The following is a 23,767-nucleotide window of genomic DNA, read 5'->3' as shown; positions in this document are numbered from 1 at the left end:
AAGCGAGTGTAGAAACTTTGAATGTTGGCAGTATGACTGGTAAAGGGAGAGAGCTGTGGTGGAGAAAAGAAAGCTCCACATATTGTGCGTGCAAGAGACCAGATGGAAGGGGAGTAAGACCAGGTGTATTGGAGGCAGGTTCAAATTGTCTTACCATGGAGTAGATGGGATGAGAAATGGGGTAGAGATTATCCTGAAGGAACAGAATGTCAAGAGTGTTATGGAGGTGAAAGGAATGTTGGATAGAGTGATGCTTATGAAGCTGGAGATTGATGGTGTGGTGATGAATGTTGTTAGTGCATATGCTCCACAAGCTGGATGTGCGATGCATGAGAGAGAAAAATTTGGGAGCGAGTTGGATGAAGTGGTGGAGATTGTAACTAAGGGCGATAGAGTGATGATTGGAAAGGATTTCAATGGGCATGTTGTTGAAGGGAACAGAGGGGATGAGGAGGTGATGGATAGGTATGGTGTTAAGGGGAGGTATGCAGAAGGTCAGATGTAGTGGATTTTATGAAAAGGGTGAACATGGCTGTGGTGAAAACATTTTTTTTTTTTTAAAGAGGGAGGAGCATAGAGTGATGTACAATACTGGAGGAAGATGCACACTGGTGTATTATATCCTATGCAGGAGGGCCAGTCTGAAGGAGATTAGAAACTGCAAAATGGTGACAGGGGAAAGCATAATTTGGCAGCATAGGATGGTGATCTGTCGGATGACGATGGGGATGAAGAAGAGGAGGAGGAGAATGAGGGCAGTGCCAAGGATCAAACAGTGGAATCTGAAGAAGGATAACTGTAAGGTAGAGTTCAGTGAAGATCTGTGCTGACATTTTTATTTTTCAGAGTTTGTAGTGAACTTATTCCAGGGTGGAAAATCTGGTCTGTCAGCTTTTGTGTTATATGATTATGTCAAGGGTTGGCTTTTACTTTGCTGGTATAAGAATATTAGCCTTGTGTGAATTTCTGCATATCATTGCTAGAATCTCCTTGTGTTCTGACTGAGTGTGCTTCTCAAACAATCTGGAAATATAGAGCTGATAAGTATATTTTTTGCACCTTAACTGTTCAGTGATCTGCACTCTCTTTATTTTTTCTTGACTGAATTATTTACTTATCTGTCTTATCTGTTTCTGCATTGATGTAGTTGCTGGCTGAATTATGTTTTCTGATCTGTGCTGAAATTTTTATTTCTCAGAGAGTTTGTAGTGAACTTATTCAAGGATGGAAAATCTGGTCTAACAGCTTTTGTGTTATTTGATTGTCTCAAGGCTTGCCTTTTATCTTGCTGGTATAAGAATATTATTACCCTTGTGTGAATTTCTGCACATCATTGCTAGAGTCTCTCACTAAGATGGATAAGGAGAAAGTCAAGGTTAGTTGTCTGTCAGGTGCCAGAATCCACCATATCACATACGCACTCAGGACTCTCAACAACAGGTACTATTATGACTCTGTCATAGTCCATGTTGGTATGAATGGCTTGAGACATACCTCCCTGGAGTATATGAAGAGAGACATGATTGAGCTCGCTGATTATGTGTCCCAGGCAGGTATGTCCCTAGCCTTAAGCAGCATTCTACCATCACCCAGAATGATGCCTCAGTACAAACAGAAAATGACTGACTTTAACAATTGGCTTAGTTTCTGGTGTCATCCAGTACCTGGCAGCCTGGAAAGATATGATTGACAGACCACGATGCTTTGCCAGAGATGACCTGCATTTGTCTCACCTGGGCTTCAGGCGTTTGGCAAAGTCTCCCCAATAGTTCCCTTTTTAGGAAAAGTGATAAGGTTAAAACTACCAACATAAAAATTTCAACAAAACACAAATTAAAAGTCATGCTGCTAAATGCTAGGAGTCTAAACATGAAACTGCACTCATTGCAAGCATTTTTAACCCTGGAAAATGTTGACATCTGTGCAGTCACAGAAACATGGTTCAAAGCTGCGGAGTGCACCACAGCCTTACTTGGTTACTCATACTGTCATACATTCAGACTCCAAGCTGTGGGCAGTAAAGCCAAAGGAGGTGGAGTTTCAATATACATTAAAGACATACATACCTTAAGGTTGGTCAAACGGTATGATGCACAGGAGATACTCCAGGTGCAGTTAACCATTGATAAGACCCCTATTTAAATCATAGCTACCGACTGGCCCCCCAAATCTGACTCAAGATGCCTAATCTGCCTATTTGGACCTGTTTGAATCTATCAAGATTCATCCCTTTAACCTGATCCTGGGTGACTTCAACTACCCAAACATAGACTGGAAGTGCTACTTATGACAGAACACAAATGCCCAGAGATTCCTCGATTTTGTCAATGCAAATGCCTTGGAACAGTTAGTTGATGCCCCCACAAGAGGTATCTTGGACTTGGTATTAACCAACATGAGTAACCACAGAAGCATCCCTATATTATTATCCTCTCTGGTAAGATCCGACCATAAAGCGGTCACTTTCAAAGCCACCATCTGCCCCATCCCCCCTCTAGCTAGGATCAGATATAAAAACTTCTCCAAAGCTGATTACAGACTCCTGATGGATGGTATAAACAACTTCACAGCCCCCTGCACCTCTGTAGGAACTGGTACCAATATCCAAAACTACACCAAAGCACTATACACGCATTTATATAGATGCATGGAATCAAGAATACCCGACAGGACTAAGTCATCCTCCGCAAGGAAGAATAAACTTGTCTGGTGGACATCTGCAATAAATAAACTCTATAGCAAAAGGAAAAAATTGTTGTCCAAGACCAAGAAGGAGCAATGTCTCCTTATCCTGAACAAGCAAATAAGAGCACTAGTGAAATCCTCCAAAGCAAACTTTGAGACAAAAATTGGCCACATCTGTTATGGACAATCATAAGGCCTTCTCCACATATGTCTGTAACCTCAAAAGATGCACCCAGATCTGTTCAGAACTGCTGGTCAAGGACACCACATATACAAATGCCACAGATATAGTAAGCTTGCTGACTGACAGATTCAGCAAAAACTTCACCGCTCTGTCCCCTCATCAGTAAATCAGGACATCCCCAGTACCTGCATTTCCCCTTATATCTAGGGAACAGTTCATCACTCATCTCAAAGGCAAAAAAATATAGCCTCCATGGGAGCCAATATCATCCCAGGCTGTATCCTACGTGAACTCAGGCAGGAACTTGCAGCATCAATAGGCACCCTATTCAACCAAAGCCTGAGTACCGTCTTTGTCCCAGCTGAATGGAGGACAGCCACTGTCATCCCTTTGCACAAAGGTGGAGCATCCACCGATGTGGGAAATTATAGACCCATCAGCCTAACTAGCCTGATCTGCAAGCCCATGGAATGAATTATCATGGACCTCATTAACATGGACATTGGCAACCTCCAAGCACTTGATGCAACACAGTTTGGCTTTGTCAAGGGGAGGTCATGTCTGCTAAATTTGGTCAACTTCTTTGAGACAGTCACTAAAGCCATGGATGAGGAAAAGACAGTGCACGCCACCTTCCTTGACCTGGCCCCAAAGCCTTTGACACTAATCCCCACTTGGGCATAAGAGATAAACTCTCTCAACTAGGCATCAATCCATATGTTACCAGATGGGTAGTAAACTGGCTCACTGATAGAACCCAGCTAGTCAAAATAGGGGAAGCCAGCTCAAGCAGTAAGACCTGCAGCAAGTGGCATACCCTAGGGTTCAGTCTTGGGGCATCTGTTATTTGGGATATACTTTTCTGAGGTGCAGTCCAAAACCAGTGGGCTATGACTGACCAAGTTTGCAGATGACTGCAAGCTGGGTGTTGTCATCAATTCCCCTAGTGATGTGGACATCCTCCAAGAGGGTCTCACTCAGACAAATGATTGATACCAGAAACAAGGCCTCAAGCTGAATACCAAAAAATGCATCATCATCCCCTTTGGAGAGAGTGATGTCCCCACAAAGTACCACATTAATAACAATGTCCTAAGCATGTAATCAGTCATGAGGGATTTAAGCACCCAGGTTGATAGCAACCTGACTTTTTACCACAATGTTGCTTCCATTGTATGGAAAGCCTTCTACCTCACCCACTTCATAAGTAAGGGTATCTCATCCAGGGCAGGGAAGTCATAACATTCTTGTATTCTTCCCTTATAAGGGCCATTATTGAGTATAATGCCTCTTTCGGCATGTACCTCGCAAAGCACATGCAGCAGCTGGAGAGACCACAGAGGTTCCTCACAAGGAGAATCCAGGGTCTTAAACATCTACCATACACAGATAGGCTAAAATCCTTACCCCTCTAGTCAGTTTCATACAGACTCCTCAGGGGTGACCTCTGTCTGGCATACTAGGTCATCACAGACCCCACCTTGATGGGACTGCTGCATATCCGCATGTCAAGCTCCACTCGAGTAACTCGCATGTGTGGCCTCAACCTGGTCTGTGACATCAACAGACCTTGCTGGCAGGACAGATCTGTGTCCCAGAGACTCCCCCATCTATAGAACAGACTCCCTGTCCACGTCAAGCAGAGTACTCTCTACCCCTTTTTAAGCACAACCTGGATAACTGGATGGGAAACAGAAAATACACCCCTGGGAATCCACCCGTGTCCCTGCTGGACAGGGGCAGTGGGTGCTGATTTGTCTAAGCATGGGCTAAACTCTTGGCTAGGCTTATAAGGGCCTCAGGGCCAATAGCCTAATAACCTCCTATGATCCTATGAAGACAGGCAATGGGTGGCAGTAAAGAGTTACCAGATAGCTGGGCAGCCACAGCAGAGGTGGTAAGGAAGACAACTGGACAGGTGAAGAAGGACAAAGAGACCTGGTGGTGGAATGAGGAAGTACAGGAGAGTATACAGAGGAAGAGGTTAGAGAAGAAGAAGTGGGATTGTCTGAGAGATCAAGAAAGTAGACAAGAGTACAAGGAGATGAGGCGTATGGTGAAGGCTAAGGATAAGGCATATGGCAAGCTTTATGAAAAGTTGGACACTAAGGAGGGATAAAAGGACCTGTACTGATTGTCTAGAGGGACTGAGTTGGGAAAGATGTGTAGCAGGTTCGAGTAATAAAGAATAATGAAGGAAACGTACTGACAAGTGATGAGAGAGTGTTGATCAGATGGAAGGAGTACTTTGAGGGGATAATGAATGAACAGAATGAGAGAGAGAAGGTTGGATGATGTGGGGATAGTGAATCAGGAAGTTCAATGGGTTAGCAAGGAGGAAGTAAGGACAGATATGAAGAGAATGAAAAATGGAAAGGCCGTTGGTTCAGATGACACGTCTGTAAAAGCATGGAGGTATTTAGAAGAGATGGCAGTGGTGTTTTAACCAGATTTTTTAACAAAATCTTGGAATGTGAGAGAATGCCTGATGAGTGGAGAAGTGGTGTATTGGTAGCGATTATTAAGAATAAGGGTAATGTGCAGAGCTGTAGTAACTACAGAGGGATAAAACTGATCAGCCACAGCATGAAGTTATAGGAAAGAGTAGTGAGCAGCAGTATGGTTTCATACCAGGAAAGGGCACTACAGATGTGGTGTTTGCTCTGAGGGTGTTGATGGAAAAGCATAGAGAAGGTCAGAAGAAGTTGCATTGTGTCTTTGTGGACTTAGAGAAAGCATATGACAGGATGCCTAGAGAGAAGTTGTGGTATTGTATGAGGAAGTTGGGAGTGGCAGAGAAATATATAAGAGTGGTACAGAATATGTACATGGGCAGTGCGACAGTGGTGACGTCTGTGGCAAGAGTGACGGATGCATTCAAGGTGGAGGTGGGATTACATCAAGTTTCAGCTCTGAGTCCTTTCTTATTTGCAATGGTGATGGACAAGTTGACAGACGAGATCAAACAAGAGTCCCCGTGGACTATGATGTTTACAGATGACATTGTGATTTGTGGTGAGAGTAGGGAATAGATTGAGGAGACCCTGGAGAAGTGGAGATATGCTATAGAGAGGAAAGGAATGAAGGTCAGCAGGACTAAGACAGAATATATGTGTGCAAATGAGAGGGAGGACAGAGGAATGGTGAAGATGCAGAGAGTAGAGTTGGTGAAGGTGGATGAGTTTAAATACTTAGGATAAACAGTTCAGAGTAATGGTGAGTGTAGAAGAAAAGTGAAGAAGAGAGTGCAGGCAGGGTGGAGTGGATGGAGAAGAGTGTCATGAGAGATTTTGTGACAGACGGATACCAGTAAGAGTGAAAGGGAAGGTCTACAAGATGGTAGTGAGACCAGCTATGTTGTATGGGTTGGAGACGGTGGCACTGACGAAAAGACAGGAGTCAGAGCTGGAGGTGGCAGAGTTAAAGATGTTGATATTTGCATTGGGTGTGACGAGGATGGACAGGATTAGAAATGAGTATATTAGACGGTTAGCTTAGGTTGGATGGTTTGGAGACAAAGCCAGAGAGGTGAGATTGTGTTGGTTTGGACATGTGCTGAGGAAGGATTCTGATTATATTGGGAGAATGATGCTAAGGATGGAAAGAAAAAGAAGAAGAGGTTAGCTCTAGCTTCACCCTCATTATAGATAACGAAGTTCACATCAACTGAGCACATTGCTGTGTTGTACTTTTTTGATTTTGAATGTAACTAAAATGCCTTGTAATTGTCTTTTGCTTGGGTAGCTACTTTAGCCTCATACTTAGCTTTGGTGGATTTTATTAAGCTCCTGAGTTGATTGTTCAGTGACTAGGGCTCTAGCATTCTAGGAATTACACTTCTTACTTTTGGTCAAAATTATTTACTTTTTATTATAAAGCTTGTTAATAATATATGGGTCCACCATGTGGGTTTGTTTCTGGGGTTTGCATTGCAGTTGTTCCTAGCTGGTATGGAGTACTGGTGTACATTTCTGTGTATTCAATGGAGTTAACTGGGTTTGATGGGGATGTGAAGCTTGCCAATGTATCACTCAGGAGTAGGTAGTTTGTCTTAAACAAATTTTTAAAGGTTCCATGGGTGGAAGGGTTTTCTGTTTCAGTTTTTTGTATTTTGAAGGAGACTGCTTTATGGTCAGACCTAACAAGTGATGAAGATCTGCAAGGGATGGTTCAAAATGCTGCCATATTAGTAAGGACAAGAGTCAAAATGATGTTCTTCCTAGTGGGTACTCTGATTAATAGTTGCAGGGCAATTGCTTCTCAGTCTTTGGGTTGAGATCAAGTGTAGTATTTTTATTAACAAAGTCCATAAATCTTTGTGCTTGTGCCCTAGTGGCAGTGTAGGTTTCCTAGTCTATAGCTGGATAGTTTACATCACCTAGAAAAATGGTACTGAGTTTAATACTGAGTAATTTTAGTTCCTGCAGATAGGCATTGTGGTGTTCTTTTGTTATAGAGAGTTCTCTAGCTATCTAATGTATGGCATGGGACCTTTCTGATGATTATTCAGGCATGAAGAAGCTTTAGTGCATCGTGCTACTTTTACCAGTCTTGGTGTGAGTCTGTCCTGGATATATATTGATACACCTCCACCTTTTTTTCCCTCTGCACAGTTGATGGTCTAAATGTATGTCAGCCATTATAGCCCTGCACAGGTGTAGTGCTTTCTTCTGTTTTAAACCATGTCTCAGTTACTACACAGACATCAGTATTTTCCAGGGTGACAAGGGTGTGCAGGGATTGGAGTTTCTTATTCAGGCTCTTAGCATTGATCAGTGACACCTTCATATTTTCCTTTGCGTGTTATGTTGGTAGGTGTATCAGGTTGGCATTGCCTAGAAAAGGCTCTGTGGGGGTGGACAATGTCTTTGCCTATAATCAAATCCTAGAGTGGACAGATGCAGTCCATCTCAGGTGAAGCAGTGGGCTGACAAATATTGGTCCCCTTTGAATGAAACCAAAAACTAAGTCAGTTATTTTTTTCTCATATCACAGCACCATCCTTGGAGAAAGAAGAATGCTGCTCAGTGCTAGGCTCATACCTGTTTGGACACACAGTCTGAGAGCTTCATCATGTCTCTTGTCATATAATACAGGAAGATACTCCTTAGTCATTGATACTGGCATAAACTATGCCAGAATCATACTTGAATTTGTCCAAAGACTTGGGCATTTATGATCTGATGGATCCTGGCACCAGAGATGGAACTAACCATCACTCTTTCCTTGCTCATCCTGGTAAGAGGCACATCTGTATGTCTTACAGTGGAGTCACTTATGACAAGAATGTTTGGTTAGGTCAATGTTTGCCTCATGGGGTTACATCTGTGACTTTGGGTCTCCTGGTGCTATGTGGTGAAGTATGTTTAGTATGCTGAGTGTGCTTTGTGCCTGTGTTGTGTTTTGGAGGTCTTTGAGGTTTAGGCAAGTTAATCTTTAGAATCTAAATATATGCTGGATTATGTCCATTGTGATGGCCTTGAAGAAGTATGATGGGTGGTGTACTGCTGACAATTTTGGTGTCTGAGTTTACTGGGTATGTGAGATTTTTGCCTCCAAGGATATTATATATGTAAATCCTTCGCACACTGTTATATTTGAGTAAAAGATGATCATCACACAGCATGAGACAATTCTTACACTGTCTCAAGATGCCCATATCTATCAGGCTGGCTAGGGAAGTGTTGGTCCATGATGCTGACTGGAATATCTCTGGGCGCAGGGGTGACTATAACTGCTTGGAGTTTGGTTTTAGAATAATATGTGGGTGGACTTGCTACTGAGTATTCAAATTTCAATACAAATCAACTAGCCTGGAAAAATACTACTAGCACCAGCAAGAATCAGTAAAAAAATAAAAACTCACGAATGTGTTACTAAAATCACTGCACTCGCTATTAAGCAATTTTATCAAAGATCTGTTAGCCTGGTGAGTAGTTTAAGGTGAGAGACTCTGCAAAATGATACTTATGTGCTTACTGTCAACTCTTCCTCTATTCTTCTCATAATTTATGTCACTCTTTATAAGTTGCTCTGCCCTTTATGCATTCAGGCTGCCCTTGAGTAAAAAAGAAGTTCCATTTTAGATGTTTTCACTTCATCAAGGAGTTTGTTCCAAATCTCTTCTACCAGTTTTGAGATGCAATTATCCCTGTGTCTGTACTTGCCATTTTGTTTCTGTTATTGTCCTTGTCACCATGAACAAGTACTCAACCTAAGAATGCGTTCTTTGTATAGTGCAGTAATTTTTGTTAAAAGCATCCCATTAAAATCTCCTTGTTCCTATCAAATACCACCAAGTTGTTACACTGACATATTATTTTGTCAGCTACCAGTTAATTCTGAATAATTATTTTCATTGTGCACTATATTGTTCCAAGCCTAAGACTAGTATTTCAAAAGAAAGTAGTTACAGAACTTGCCTGTTCTTAAGCAAGTTTGACACTCACTTCTTTTGTATGTTTGTACACTTGATGAGAAAGACCACTTCCCCAACATGCATTTTCCCGAGACCAGAACACCGACACTTCAGATCACCGACATCCGGAAAGCCGACGTTTCCCATGTGGTAAGTAACTGTTTGGCCATCTACTTGAACTTTGCCCCTTACCCCTGTAGTAGTGCATTCTCAGAGTTGGTATATTTAGTAAGGGGGTGCGTGGGGCAGAGCCCCCCACATAAGGGGATCTGGGGGGGTGCATCCTTCCACATCAGTGGGTTTAGTTCACGGGAAACGTCAGGTTTGCGAATGTCAATGTTTTGGTCTCAAGGAAATGCTTGTCGAGGAAGTGGCCTTTCAGCAAACTGAAGGTATATATATATATATATATATATATATATATATATATATATATATATATATATATATATATTTATATATATATATATATATATATATATATATATATATATATATCTATGTTGGAGTATCGAAGTTCCAAAACTTCGAAATTCATATGGCTGAGACCATATGTTCAAAGTTTTGGAACTTTGAACATTAAAAAAGAAAATAAAAAAATAAAAAAAATTATATTTTTAACATTTTTGCAGGGGGGGGCAATCTCCATTCAAACCATTAGAAGTCTCAATACTTATATCATATGATCCAGACCATATAACTTTCAAAGTTTTGAAACTCCGATAATCTGATAGGGATCCATATATGTCTATATTTGTGTGTGTGTGTGTGTGTGTGTGTGTGTGTGTGTGTGTGTGTATGTGTGTGTATATATATATATATATATATATATATATATATATATATATGGGTTCATATGAAGTCGAACATCGACGCTTACCTCATCGACACCAAAGCATCGACGTTCAGAACATCGACAATCCAGGTAAGCGATTTTCCTTACAGGACCCATGGTAGCACTTGTTTCGCTAGTGCGATGCTATGGACAACGCAAATTCTCAACAGTCGCTACCATGGGTCCTAAGTGCTACCATGGGTCCTGTAAGGGGGAAAATCGCTTACCTGGATTGTCGATGTTCTGAACGGTCGATGCTTTGGTGTCGATGAGGTAAGCGTCGATGTTTCGGCTGTCGACGGATTCATATGAACCCATATATATATATATATATATATATATATATATATATGTGTGTGTGTCTGTGTGTATATATATATATATATATATATATATATATATATATATATATATATATATATATATATATACACATATATATGTATATATATATATATATATATATAGGTCCCCTTCAGATGATCGAAGTTTTAAAACTTTGAATTTCATATGACCGAGACCATATGATTGAAGTTTTAAAACTTCGAATGCTCTGAACGGAGATCTCCATGCAGCACGGACCAAGAAATTTTCCCTTTTCCTCGCTGCAGTGTGATCTCGGAGTTGGTATATTTAAATAGCAGGGAGTGTGGGAGGGTGAAGGGGGTCTTGCCCCTGCAAAAACGCCCAGGAAAATTTTTTTGTTTTGTTTTTCTTTTTCTTTCAGGTGTTTGAAGTTTTGAAACTTCGATCATACGGTCTCGGACATATGAAATTCAAAGTTTTAAAACTCTGATCATCTGAAGTAGATCCATATATATATATATATAGGCTAGTTATTAAAAACAATATATATATAAAATGTGTGTTTTTGTGTGTGCATACTTGAAACACCCAAATGTCAATAATGTTGACCACAACAGGTCAACATCACAAATGTTGAAAAACCACTATACATTTGCATGGAAAATCCTCATCGTATGCAAATGAAAAGTTATTTATTTATTTATGTATTTATTTATTTATTGATTGCGTTTGTTAACCAGGAAAGTGTACTTGGTCTAGAAAGAGCCTATTTTCAGTGGAGGCCCCGGAAGAAAAGCTCCACATAGTTACATATGAAGAAAAGTAGAGAAAAATAATGCAGTACAATTACATTGTATGAAATTGGTAATAGAAGCAATAATGAAAAAAAATACAATCAATGACATTTAGAAGCATTAAATGGCATACATTTCAGTGACATGATTGAATGATATTTAGAATGGTACATACAGTGTATTCAGGTAGCACATGAAAGTAATATATCTGCAGTTGTATAGCTGTGAGGGGATTAAGTACGGTGTAAGTATAGTAGGAGATGGAAAGGCAGAGAGTGGGAAGGAGGGGTTAAAATTACAGGGAGTAGTAAGTAGGCAGAGTGAAGGAAGTGATGTGATAGAGGTATAGAACTGGGAGGAGATGTCAGGAGTTGGGGTTGTGTCCAGGCCTGAAGCCGTGTTGAGTGGGACAGAGGATTTGGTGTTGTATCAGGTGACTGAGGAGCTGTGTGTGGATACATTTCTCTAGAATTTTGGAGACTGGGGAGAGAATAGCAATGGGATGGAAATTTGAGATGTCAGAGTTATTGCTGCCTTTGTGTAGAGGAAGGATGAATGCTTTTTTCCAGATATCGAGTATGCAGGATTCCTGAATGGACCTGTTTAGGAGGATGCTAATGGGATATGCAATAGAGGAGGCTGAGGTTTGTAAGTATTGTGTGGATAAGTTATCAGGGGCATTGGTACAGGGTTTGAGTTTGTGAAGAAGCTTTTTGATAGTGGAGGTGGGAATGGGTATTAGTTTGAAAGAATGTAGTGGATTTGTAGGGGAGTCCAGAGATGGAGCACCTGGTAGGTCAGCCTTAATAGGTGGGAAGGTGGTATTAAGTTAGTTTATGGTGTTAATAAAGTAAGTGTTAAAGAGGGAGGCTATTTCAGAAGGTGTTTTTTCTGGGTTTGGGCATGGGTTGTTGTTAGTTCCAGGATGTAGTAGGGAGTTGATTGCTCCCCAAAAATTCTTGGGGTTTAGTTTATGTTGTTCTTGGATACCCTGGAAGTATTCTTTTTTGTTTTTAATAACTAGACATTTAGCCTGCTTGCGAAATTGTTTATATTGATTGAGGATAGATAATGTTTTCTTTTTCTGGTAGGCTTTCCAGGCTTTATCCCTAGAGGACATCACTTGCTTTGTGGACCTTGTGAACCAAATTGCATGTTTTGACTTGATCATTTTTAACCGGAGTGGGGAAAGACTGTTTAGGATCCCAAGAAATGAAGAATTAGATTAAAAATGAAAGAATTCTACAGCTTTGTTGAGTGGAAGAAATTTTAGTGGGCTCCAGTTATTTTTTTGCAGGATGTCACTGAAGGTATTTGGGGAGAAATGGGATAGATCTCTGCTGTATCTATATTGGTGTAAGTTTGGTATGGAGGTGGGCTTATGTATTATGAAAGCTGGAGAGTGATCACTGATACTATTTGTGAAAGTCTCTGAGGTAGTAAGTTTTTTTGGGTCAGAGACCAAGATCCAGTCCATGATCAAGCCTTTGTTTTCCTTGGTATTGGGTCTTGTAATATCAGAGATTAGCTGAGTATAGATGTGAAGGTTAATATCCATAGAGGAGTGTTTAGTGGATATATCTAGCCAGTTAATATTGATGTCAACTAGGATGATGGTTACATTTTGTATGCTGGTTGTTGTCCAGGCAAGAATTTCTTTAAGAATGGGAATATTATTGCTTGGAGGAATGTATATAACTGTTATGCAAAGGGTTTTGCAGTTGTTAAGTTTTAGGAAGATTACTAGTAGCTCTGCTGTGGAGAAGTGGGGAATTGGCTTAGAATATAGGATAACTGTAAAGGAGCTAGGGGATACTAAGGCAATGCCACCACCTTTTTTATGTAGTCTATCAGTTCTAAGGCAGGAGTAGTTTGGGGGTAGAAATTCAGAAACTTTGATGGATGGTTTTAGCCAGGTTTCAGTGATAGCAGTAAAGTCTGTTTTATGTTGATTTAGCCATGCGTGTAGTTGAGGAATTTTGTTTTTAATGCTTTGGTGATTAATTGTGGTGGGGTTTAGGGATTTTGTGGAGTTGGAGCTGTTAGAAGAGGGAGGAAATGGGCCAGGTTGGGATGTATGTCCCCACAAAGGACTAGTTTACTGAGAGCAGGGAAGTAGGTGGGTGGAGGTTTCTTTTTTAGGTATTGGAAGTACTTAGAGTTGTGCTTATAAGGCTGGTTGTGGTTTGTGGAGAGGATGATTGGTTTCTTTAGTAGTATTAAGTCTGTACTATAGAGTGTGGAGCAGATGGCAGAGTAGCTGCGGGGTTGTGTGTATGGATTAATGTGTTAGGGGATGGAGTGAGAGGTGTGTAATATGTGTGATAGGATGATAATTGTAGAAGAATAGTTAAGAAGATAGTAAGTGTAAAAATAAAGCTATTTAGTGTAAGAGACATAGCTAAGTAAAGTTAAAATAAAAGAGGTTGTGGTAACAGTTGTGGTTTGTGAGTGAGGTTGGGAGAGATATAGTAAGATGGAGGGATTGGAGAGACAAGGAAGAGACTAATACTCCTGGGTTATCAGGGAGGGTTGTAGTAAGAGGTGGGAGTTGGGGTTGGAGGAGTGGTGCGAGTGTGGGAGGAGAGAGGAATGGGTTTAGGGAGAATGGGGAGGAGAGGGTACAGCTAGTGGAGTAGTGTGTGTGTATGATGGATTGATGTGATTGGTGGGAGGAGTGTGGAGGTGGAGGCCACTGATTGGAGGATGGATGGAGAGGTGGGGTTGAGGAAAGCTATAAATGTAATTGATGTGGGGGTAGGTGGGAACGGGTGTAGGGTAGGGAAGCCGAGTGAGCCCGAGCTCAAAAAAAGAAGAAACAATTAGTCAGGTACAGGATAACAGGTAAGTTGTGATATATTGGGCTGCAAGACAATCTTGTAAGGGGGGACTTACACTCCTGAGTTGCTAAGTCGGTAATACATATAAATATAGGGGATGGGAGTGAGTTCACTAGGAGTTATCTGTGCTGGGATATAACTATGTTTTAGTCCTTACAAGGGGAAATTATGCAGTGAGTTTTGGCTTTACATAGGCATCTATACCATCTAGTGATTCTTAATAGGAATAACACTTTACTTAAAAAATGGAGACAGAGCAGGGAGTAAAGACAACCTCGGAGGGTCCGCAAGTGTGCAAGCCACTAATTATACCACAGTTGCATTACAAAAGGAAGAAAAAATATATATAACAGCATCTACACAGATGGTTAGGTACCGAGGCTCTTGTTTGAAGTCCAGCCGAGGATTTGCAGCCAGTATTGCAGTAAAATAGAGATCAAGCAAGTGTGCAAGCCACTAATTATACCACAGTTGCATTACAAAAGGAAGAAAAAATATATATAACATTATATAGCTGTAGGCTGGCACCTACACAGATGGTTAGGTACCGAGGCTCTTGTTTGAAGTCCAGCTGAGGATTTGCAGCCACTATTGCAGTAAAATAGAGATCAAGCAGAATTGTTGGATACAGTAGAGATGGGAGGGCAGACTGGGTTAGATGGAGGTTCATCAAAACAGATGGTTAGGTTGGGAGGCTAGGAGTTAAAAAAACAAAAGACAAACGCATTGTTTTTTGCAGGGGGATACACCCCCATTACCGCCTAATAATTACATATACTAATTCCAAGTTTGCACAATCCCTGGAGAAGGGGCATATTTCCCAGCCCCAAAGACTGTCAGTCTTGCACAGTTGTCAGTCATCTGCTTTGACAGCTGAAGTGTGACAATCAACAGATGTTCACATTTCAAAGTTTCGACCAAAGTAATCTCTTCCATGTATGTCTGAGTATCTATCTATCTATCTGTGTGTGTATAACCTAGTATCTTTAATGGTTTCTGTAAGTTTTCATTACTTTTTCATATTCAGTTCATTGCCATTTAACAATCTAATGCTTTTCTGTTACAACAAAGGCTGCATTTCTGTTCACTGAAAAGTTTGCCCTATTTTTCTTTTATGTTTTTTCATGGGGACGTATGTTCATTCCATAATGTGGGGTATTGTGGGATATTAAGGGGGAAGGATTTTGGTAAATAATAAAGGAGGATAGCAGAGGTATGCTTAGCAGTGCCAGGCTGTACTTGTAATGCATATCAGTGAAGTATTTTTGCTACTCAATTTGAGCTCATTGAACTAAGGGGAAAAACAGACACAAACCCATTTGATTAGAAGATAACTGATTAACGTTTTAATGTAATAGCTTTGTAGAGAGAATGTACCCTAGATATCAGAGCATAATTTGAAAATGTCTTTGTTGAAAACAGTGTTCCCAATCAAGGAAAAAATAGCAAGATGGTATACAAATGTCTCTGATAACTTAGCAAACCAGCATCTCAGGCCACCCTAGCTTTATCTTTAAGACTTCTAAAAGGGTTTTACCTGTTCAGCTTAACCTTCCATACTCTTCTCTAATAGTGAACTCATTATGCTTGTAGAAACATTTCTGTGTATAAGCATGTTTAAATATCCACACCAATCCATTTATGCACAGTCTTTTCTATAATTATTTTTATAGTTGTATTTTTGTTTTTCTGTGTTTTGTCAATATGAGACAAAAATTCATGTTTATAAAGATTTATTTAAAAAAAGTATGCATATCTTCTTTTAACCTTTCCACCCGAGGCTTCAGTAATAGTTTCCCTAGAATCTCACTCCACAGTTTACCAGCCTGGTAGGCTCAGTACATTTCCTTATATGTGTAATCACTTGTACATAAAACTCGCTGATCTTTAATATTTAACATTTATTTTACTTTTGGAATGAAACGACCTTCATTCTGGAACTACTGCCATAACCATGACTACATACCACTGAATATTATTGGCTTTGCAAGAAACATATCTTCACAAATACCTGCCAGCAACCACATCTCCGCAGCTCTGCCGTGGTGTTTCGCTGATGCAGAACATATCTGGCAATGTTACAGTTCTGACTTAGCTGCAGGCAGCTTGCAAAGATTTGAGATGAGCTGATGATTTTTCTCGTTTTTTCTTTTTGTGTAAATCTAATAATGTTAACTACAGGGCATATTATACAGTTTTACTAGTCTGGGCTCATGTTTATGCAAACATATGATAGATGGTAGTATCTCTAGGTAGGTGCACAGACCGAGCATAATTTTATAACAAAACCTATGCAGGGTGTAGTTTTAGTTTAGAAATGTAAAAAAAAAAAAATGAGCTTTATCGCCTACAGGACAAAGAGTGAATCTTACTTTTGGGAGAACTCATAAGATAAGGGCACCATAGTACTTCTGAAGGGTTATGCTGAAAAGCACTGTGTGAGTTTCAACGTGTGAAAAACATGAAACAGAAACAAGATGAAGCCTGGAGACCACACACCATGTTAAAAAAAAATCAGAGACAGCAGTTTTCTCTTCTTTTCTATTCATGCAGCAGTTGTGCTTCGTATGAACCTCCTCCATGAGTGACATGAACAACAACCAGGGCATAGCTGGAGGAAGAACAACATTGCTGAATTTAGGAGTAAAATTAGAATTCACTTCTTTCTGAAACTAGATTGATTTCTTACATTTCAGCTTGGTAAAAAAAAAAATATATATATATATATATATATATATATATATATATATATATATATGTATATATATATATATATATATGTATATATATATATATATATATATATATGTATATATATATATATGTATATATATATATATATATATATAAATATAGATATATACATATATATATATACATATACATATACATATATATATATTTATATCGTATATATAAATGGCTCCCTATCACATTGTTGAAAGTTCAAATCTCCAAAGACGATATGCCAGAGACCCTATCTTTGAAGATTCGAATTGCCGACAATTGTGTATTGGGATCACCGTACAGTGTGGAATCTGGGATTAGCCATTTTCCTCACTGTAGTGCAATCAAGGAGTTGGTATATTTAAGTTGTAGGGAGTGTAGGGGGGCTTGCCCCCCTGCACAAACGTACAGGTAAACTTTTCTGTGGTTTTATTACTTTTTCGGCAATTCAAATCGTTTTCGGAGATTTGAACTGTCGGCGAAATTATAATGATCCATATATATATATATATATATATATATATATATATATATATTTATATATTTATATAGTTACTTTTCTTTTCAATACATTTGGCTCATTCACTGTACTGGCAACTTTTTTCATCTTGGATGGTGCATTTCTGTTCAGCATAAGTCTCCTTTTACATCTTTTATGATATTCTCTGAAATACAAAAAAAAAAAGTGCCTGGATAGTAGGTGCCCAGATGTGGCAAAAGAAAACACCTTTTGACTCCCGGTATTCTTCCGTCTCAGTGCTGCTTTCAGATTCTCATTATGAGAATGAGATGTGAAAATAGATGTGAAAATCGTTCCATCTCTTCTCTTCTGATATTGAGCATTAACGTGAATGGTATAGGCTCGGCCCCATTCTAAGTAATGAAATGAGATGACCTAGGCCATTGCATTCCTGGAATCATGCTTTTGTCATTTGCTGCACGCCAGTTTCTTCTGTCCTACCCCCAGCACATCCAAAGCATCATATGCCAGAAAGTGAGGCATACTCAGCTTTTAAACTGCTTCCTAGCTTCACACAGTCTTACTCATTAAATAACGACATTAACTTGCAATATTACAGGCAGTCAGGAAACAAATGGCTACAGTCAGTCGACTGTCTACTCTGTAGGGATTATAGAATAAACATAGAATTGCTGCCTCTTTACAGAATGACATTCAGAAAATTGTTGTACTAATAAAGGAATGCAAAGCCATTCCTTTTCAAGCTATGTTCATAAAAAGACATTCTGTGCAGCATTTATTTGATACAGTGGCCTGGCTATAACACAACTGCATAATTAGTTCAGTAAAGCTTGACTGTATCGTTATGTCAAGTGCTTTATATGGGTAGATATCGACTGCAGCAGAATAGTCATTAAATAGATGTAAAGCCTAACCTTTTCATTGGTACCTGCCCTTTATAATAGGTTTCTAAAAGTTTTAGGTAATAAATTCCACTGCATTTCTTTTTCTTGAAAGTTATGGTAGAGATTTTTTTCTTACTATAACTGTCATCTCTGACAAAAGTATAAAGTTTAAGTCTGTTGTCAATGTGATGCAAAACTTTCTGAAATGCCTTTTTTTTTTTTTTTTTTAAGCACAGTCTGTATGACTAAAACATCAATGACAGGCAGTATTGTTTGGGTCTTAGAGGCAAGTACCTTTCATGTAAAACTAGCCTCCATTATTTGACAATGTGCTGTACAGATAGCCGTATGTTTTGGTTGCTGTGTACATTGGAAGCACATTGATCTACAGAATCAGAAGAACTGCACTCCACCAACTTCTTTGCCACTATTAACTGCTGAGAAACTCCAGTGAGGTTCATCAGAAGTTCCAGCTTTGTTTTTTGTTTGTACCTGTATTTTAAATAGGCGTGGCACCATGAATAGCCCCAAGATACTTGAGATCAGCTCGTAGTATGTACTATAACTCATTCAGATTGTCTTCAAAGTGTATCCATCCAGCTAGCTCACATCAACATAAGAGCATGCTCCCTGGCATCTGTGTTCATTTTCATTAACATACCACAGTATAATATCAGTTCCAGTCTTATCTGCTCAGGTTAACAGGTTACACCTGCCATTGCAATGATTTGCTAATTGTTTATTTTATTTTTTTTTCATTGCTACAGCTTATGAGTCCAGACGCATTCTGATATCAAATGTTGGCAAATAATGGATGTCAGCATTAAATGGGGCATCCAGATAGTTGAGTCTGTTTCATGTACAGTTTGTAATCATGTCAAATATCAAGAATTTTTTAAGTAAACAGAAAAGTAGAGTTGTTTTTGTAATGGAATTTCAGTGAATATCAAAACTGCTCTTCAATTGCCTGCTTACTGCATAGCGTTGCGATGTAGTGATGGGTGTTTTAGTTGTGGGAGGATGGATTTTCGTATTAAAATGAAGACAACTACTATAATTATATAGGTGCATTCTTGACTGACAGGGAACCTGTATCTATGCTAATTTCAGTGAAAATCATTTTATAATAAAATAATGACATTGTTTCTCCAGCACTGAATGATGCTTGCATGGATTGTTGTTTATTTGTATGGGATTTCACAGATTAAAACTGTCCTCTGAAATTAAATTAAAGTCACTGTGATAGTAACACAGGAGTACTTTCAGCCCATAGTATGGCAAATCACTTAAGAATAAATCAATGAGATATAAAAAAAAATACATTAAGTTCACACATACTAACGTTTTAGCATTTTCTATAAATCTTAAAGTAGAAATTTTATTTTTCATTTTCTTTAAATAAAACAGCAGGAATTACTAATTCTGTCTTCAGGAACAGATACTGAATGGCTGCAAAATCCTTTGACAAGAATTCAGACTTTGTAATGCTGGTGTATCATTCCTTGTGATTCCTTTAGACTTTCATTTTCTATGTCTGTCCTCACGTAACTGTGCAGGAAGCCCCTAGGTGTCACTGTGCAAATGCCATGCAGCGCAAACTACAAGATGTACTGTCCTGTTTGTCTATAAATCTGTTAGGTACAAGTAGAACAAGGCTGTGGCTATATAGCCAATATCCACTAGGAGACACGTCATTATAACAATTAAAGATAACAAAAAAGTAGGGTTATGATCTGCTATAGTGGATGCAGGTGCTAAGGTATACTAAAAATATTTACGTAGAGATTGCTCTGTTACACAGGTATCCAAACATAAACAAGAACCAGTAGTTAGAAGTTGGCCCAGGCAATCCATTTCAAGGGAACACATCTGTCAGCAACTTTGCTGCATACAGGCAGCAGGACACAGTAGAAAATAAAGATTTTTTTCCACACTGTCACTTCCAGAAATGCTAACCAGACAAGTCCCCCAAAAATCTGCATGCACCAGCATGTAATGACAAGCCAACACGCATTTAATTAGATATGGGGGGGGGGGCTGTACAAGCAGCTAAATATATCTTCTGTAAAGTGTGAAAGCTTGGCAGCATAATACATTAGACATGTTGCATTTTAGACTTCATATTTTCTCAAAGAGTGATTAGGGCCTCCTAAAATCTGCAAAGTGGAAAATATGTGTGCTAGTTACAAACTAATTATAAAGCATCTTTAATTTTGTAAAGAGTACAGGAAGGGGAATATTGGTTATTATATATTAAATGCCATAGAAAGATTCTGCACTGATTTGTGTGTGTGTGTTTTTTTATATTAATATGTGTTATAAACTGTGAAAAAAATATAAGTTTATTTTCTTTCCTTTTTCTGTTGCAAATAGAGAAACAGAAATATCTGACATCTGAAATATTATGTACCTTTTGCATTTACAAAATAATAATGATATCTCCTTTTATTACAGGCTATAAAATTTGATCCTGTTACCCACATTCCTACTGTTAATGACAGCTGCACTGGCTGCACTCTGTGTCTAAGTGTGTGCCCTATTATTGACTGCATCAAAATGGTTACCAGGACAACACCTTATGAACCAAAGAGAGGCCTGCCACTAGCTGTGAATCCTGTGTGTTAAGGTGACCAGTTCAGCACATTAATGAGAGCCTTACACTTGCCTCAAGTGTTGATTTTACTCAGTAATTGCAGCATGTGAAAATTACCCTTTATTTAGAAAAAAAGAATAATTAATCTGGGTAGTAATGGCCATAGATTCTCAAGGTGAATACCTAGAAATAATTGAATATGAGCACAAATAGTAAAATCATTTTCCAACACAAAGGAAGCAGTATGTGTGTTAGAGTTAATAACAGAGTTGGATAGTAGACAGAACAATCTACACCTAAATTCCTAAACTGTGAGCTGTTATACAATTTTTCCCAAGTTTCAGGTATTGTACAAATTAACTGCAGCTTGTTGCATTCGAATCTGATAACGAAGCATTAATGCTTCCAAAACTATGCAATACCTCATGTTGAAGGGCTTTGTAATTAAACTGTTTGACTGACTAAAGGGGGAAAAAAGCAATAAAGTGAAAAATTATTATTTTTATGTCCAGGTTTTGAACATGTTGCTGATTAAAATATCATCTATTTTGTCTAAAAGAATATACTGATGGAAACAGCACAGCATTTTTTATCTAAGACAAGCAGAAACAACGTATAAAGTTGATAAATCTTTGAGAAATGTTCATTTTATCACAGCAGTTTAAGAAATCTGTATGCATGTCCAATACTTCTGTTATGATGTGATAAAGGGCAACTGTAGAAGCGATACACTAAGCTGCTTTGTGTTGAGCACCTGCAGTCAGGGCATTTATTTTAAGAAATAAAGTGTAATAATCATATAATAAGTGCAGTAGTCAGATATTTCTGTAATGTGCAGCATATCCAATAAAACATTTATGAGTGGTATTTTAAACCTTAACCAAAAGTAATATACTGCTTTGAGTATTGTAACACTGAATTATAGTATTTAGAATATTGTAACAATCAGGATTCAAAAGTACCTTATTCCTTCATCTGTGCTTGCCTTCACTGTAGAGCTTATGGGTTCTATATGTAAGGTAATTTGCTAGACAGTTTCTCTTCACTGGTCTGTATTTCTTTATTGCTCTGGTTATGTAGAGAGCTATCATAGCCAAGATGAAATATAGATTCACCAGTGTTGCTAAACAGGGTTTTAACGTAAACCTATTTTTCATTCACAGTAGGGGCTTCCTCATACAAATTCATTGCTCAGTGAAACTATCTATTTTATAGTGTATGGATATGAGTGCATTAGACATGTCAGAGTGATAATTTATGAAGTAGCCAGTCAGCCAATTACCCCATGAACTGTAGCCATGGATTTTCAAAGGTCTTAGTGTGCTTTTTTCTTAATATTCCTGTTGCTTCTCTTCAGCTACTGTGCATATTTGTATAACAATAAATAATTACTAATCACATTTAAACATTTGGTGTAGTTTATTTTTCTCTTAATATTTCTCATTTTACAAACAGAATATTATGTTGTTACATTATATTACATGTATTTTTCAAACTGTTTTTTTTATTAACACAGCAGTAACCTGATAAAGAAACCATGCCAAGAAATATAAGGCATTGATTTGAAACGAGTTCAAATATGTTGGTAAACAAATTGAATGCATCTATCCAATATGGACATCTGATTTGCTAACTTTAAAGTTGCTTGCCAGTTTGTTTGTGTGCAAATGTAATACTGAAACAATGAACATTTTCAGACATTTTTTCATTCAGGTTTTGTACTGACTTAATGGTAATTTGGTTTCTAATTCTCAACATTAAACAGGAATGCAGAATTGCACTGATTAAAGTAAAATTATTATTTGCACCATATTTGCATTTTTCTTCCTTAATTTCACAGCATTGGTCCCTCATTCAGAGAATTTGTCAGAATGAGGGACCAAAATATGAATGACACAGCCTGCACAGGCAGAGTAGAGGGGTGTCTTAAAATAAGAATGAATACAGAGGTGTCAGCCAAAATATGAATGATGTAGCCTGCACAGGTGTAGTAGAGGGAAATGTTAGCCAAACTATGAATGACATAGCATGCACAGGTAGAATAGAGGGGTGTGTCAGTCAAAATATGAATGACATAGCCTGCACAGGTGTAGTAGAGGGAAATGTTAGCCAAAATAGGAATAACATAACCTGCACAGGTGTAGTAGAGGGAAATGTTAGCCAAAATATGAATGACATAGCCTGCACAGGTGGGAATGTGTCATCAAAAACATGAATGACATTGCCTGCACAGGTGGAGTACAGAGGTGTGTTAGCCAAAATAGGAATGACATAACCTGTGCAGGTAGAATAGGGGAAGATATGATTGACATAGCCTGCAGAGGTGGAGTAGAGAAATGTCTCAACCAAAATATGAATGACATAACCTGTGTATATGGAGTAGAGAGGTTTGTCACCCAAAATATGAATGACATAGCCTGTGCAGGTGGAATAGGGGAAGTGTCATCCAAAATATGAATGACATAGCCTGAGCAGGTTGGGTAGAGGAGTGTGTCAGACAAAATATGAATGACATAACTTGTACAGGTGGAGCAGAGGGTTAAAGCTCTGACTGCAGCCTTCCTGACTTCAGTTTGATAGTGTATTGTACATTTCACAGCATAGGCAAGGAGGATGGGTCTGCCCATGCTTGGCGGAATTAGCAGTGATTCTCACCCAGCCCATGTTGCTGCTTCAATGACATAAACTTAGCTGAAGAGAGGAGTTTCCTCATGATCCAGGGATCCAGTAATTGAAGACATGGGAGTGAACTTCCAAAACCAGTGTTGGCAATAACCATTCTGTGCACATGTGGGGGAACAGTGATGCTTGGAAGTGAGGGACATAGTCATCCTTTGCAAGTGACAGAAATGGTTATGTCACCACCAAGAGTGGGGTAAAGCTGCCAACAAAACCTGTTCTCATTTCTGTTATGGCTGCAAATCACAATGCATCATCATGGCTGCTGTATTGCAGCCCAGTTTGGACAGTACAATGCCTGAGGGACTGGAGGTTTGATATCTGATAAACATAGGAGAAGG

At 38.8% G+C, this 23,767-nt stretch overlaps 1 protein-coding gene across 1 annotated transcript in view; it reads left to right on the top strand.

The window, feature by feature from the left end:
- The window catches only part of DPYD (dihydropyrimidine dehydrogenase), a 4,342,678-nt gene extending 4,320,531 nt beyond the window's left edge, over positions 1-22,147 (top strand). Inside the window, exon 23 of the mRNA XM_044085707.1 lies at positions 20,609-22,147. Coding sequence (XP_043941642.1) covers positions 20,609-20,779 — 171 coding nt within the window. The 3' untranslated portion in view covers positions 20,780-22,147. The remainder of the gene's footprint in view (positions 1-20,608) is intronic.
- Positions 22,148-23,767: the final 1,620 nt, after the last annotated feature.

Source organism: Protopterus annectens, chromosome 10.part0 (assembly GCF_019279795.1).
Source record: "Protopterus annectens isolate FY-2018-M chromosome 10.part0, PAN1.0, whole genome shotgun sequence".
Classification (NCBI taxonomy): Eukaryota; Metazoa; Chordata; order Ceratodontiformes; family Protopteridae; genus Protopterus; species Protopterus annectens.
The sequence above is the reverse complement of the archived record's forward strand: the minus strand, read 5'-3'. Positions and strand labels throughout refer to the sequence as shown.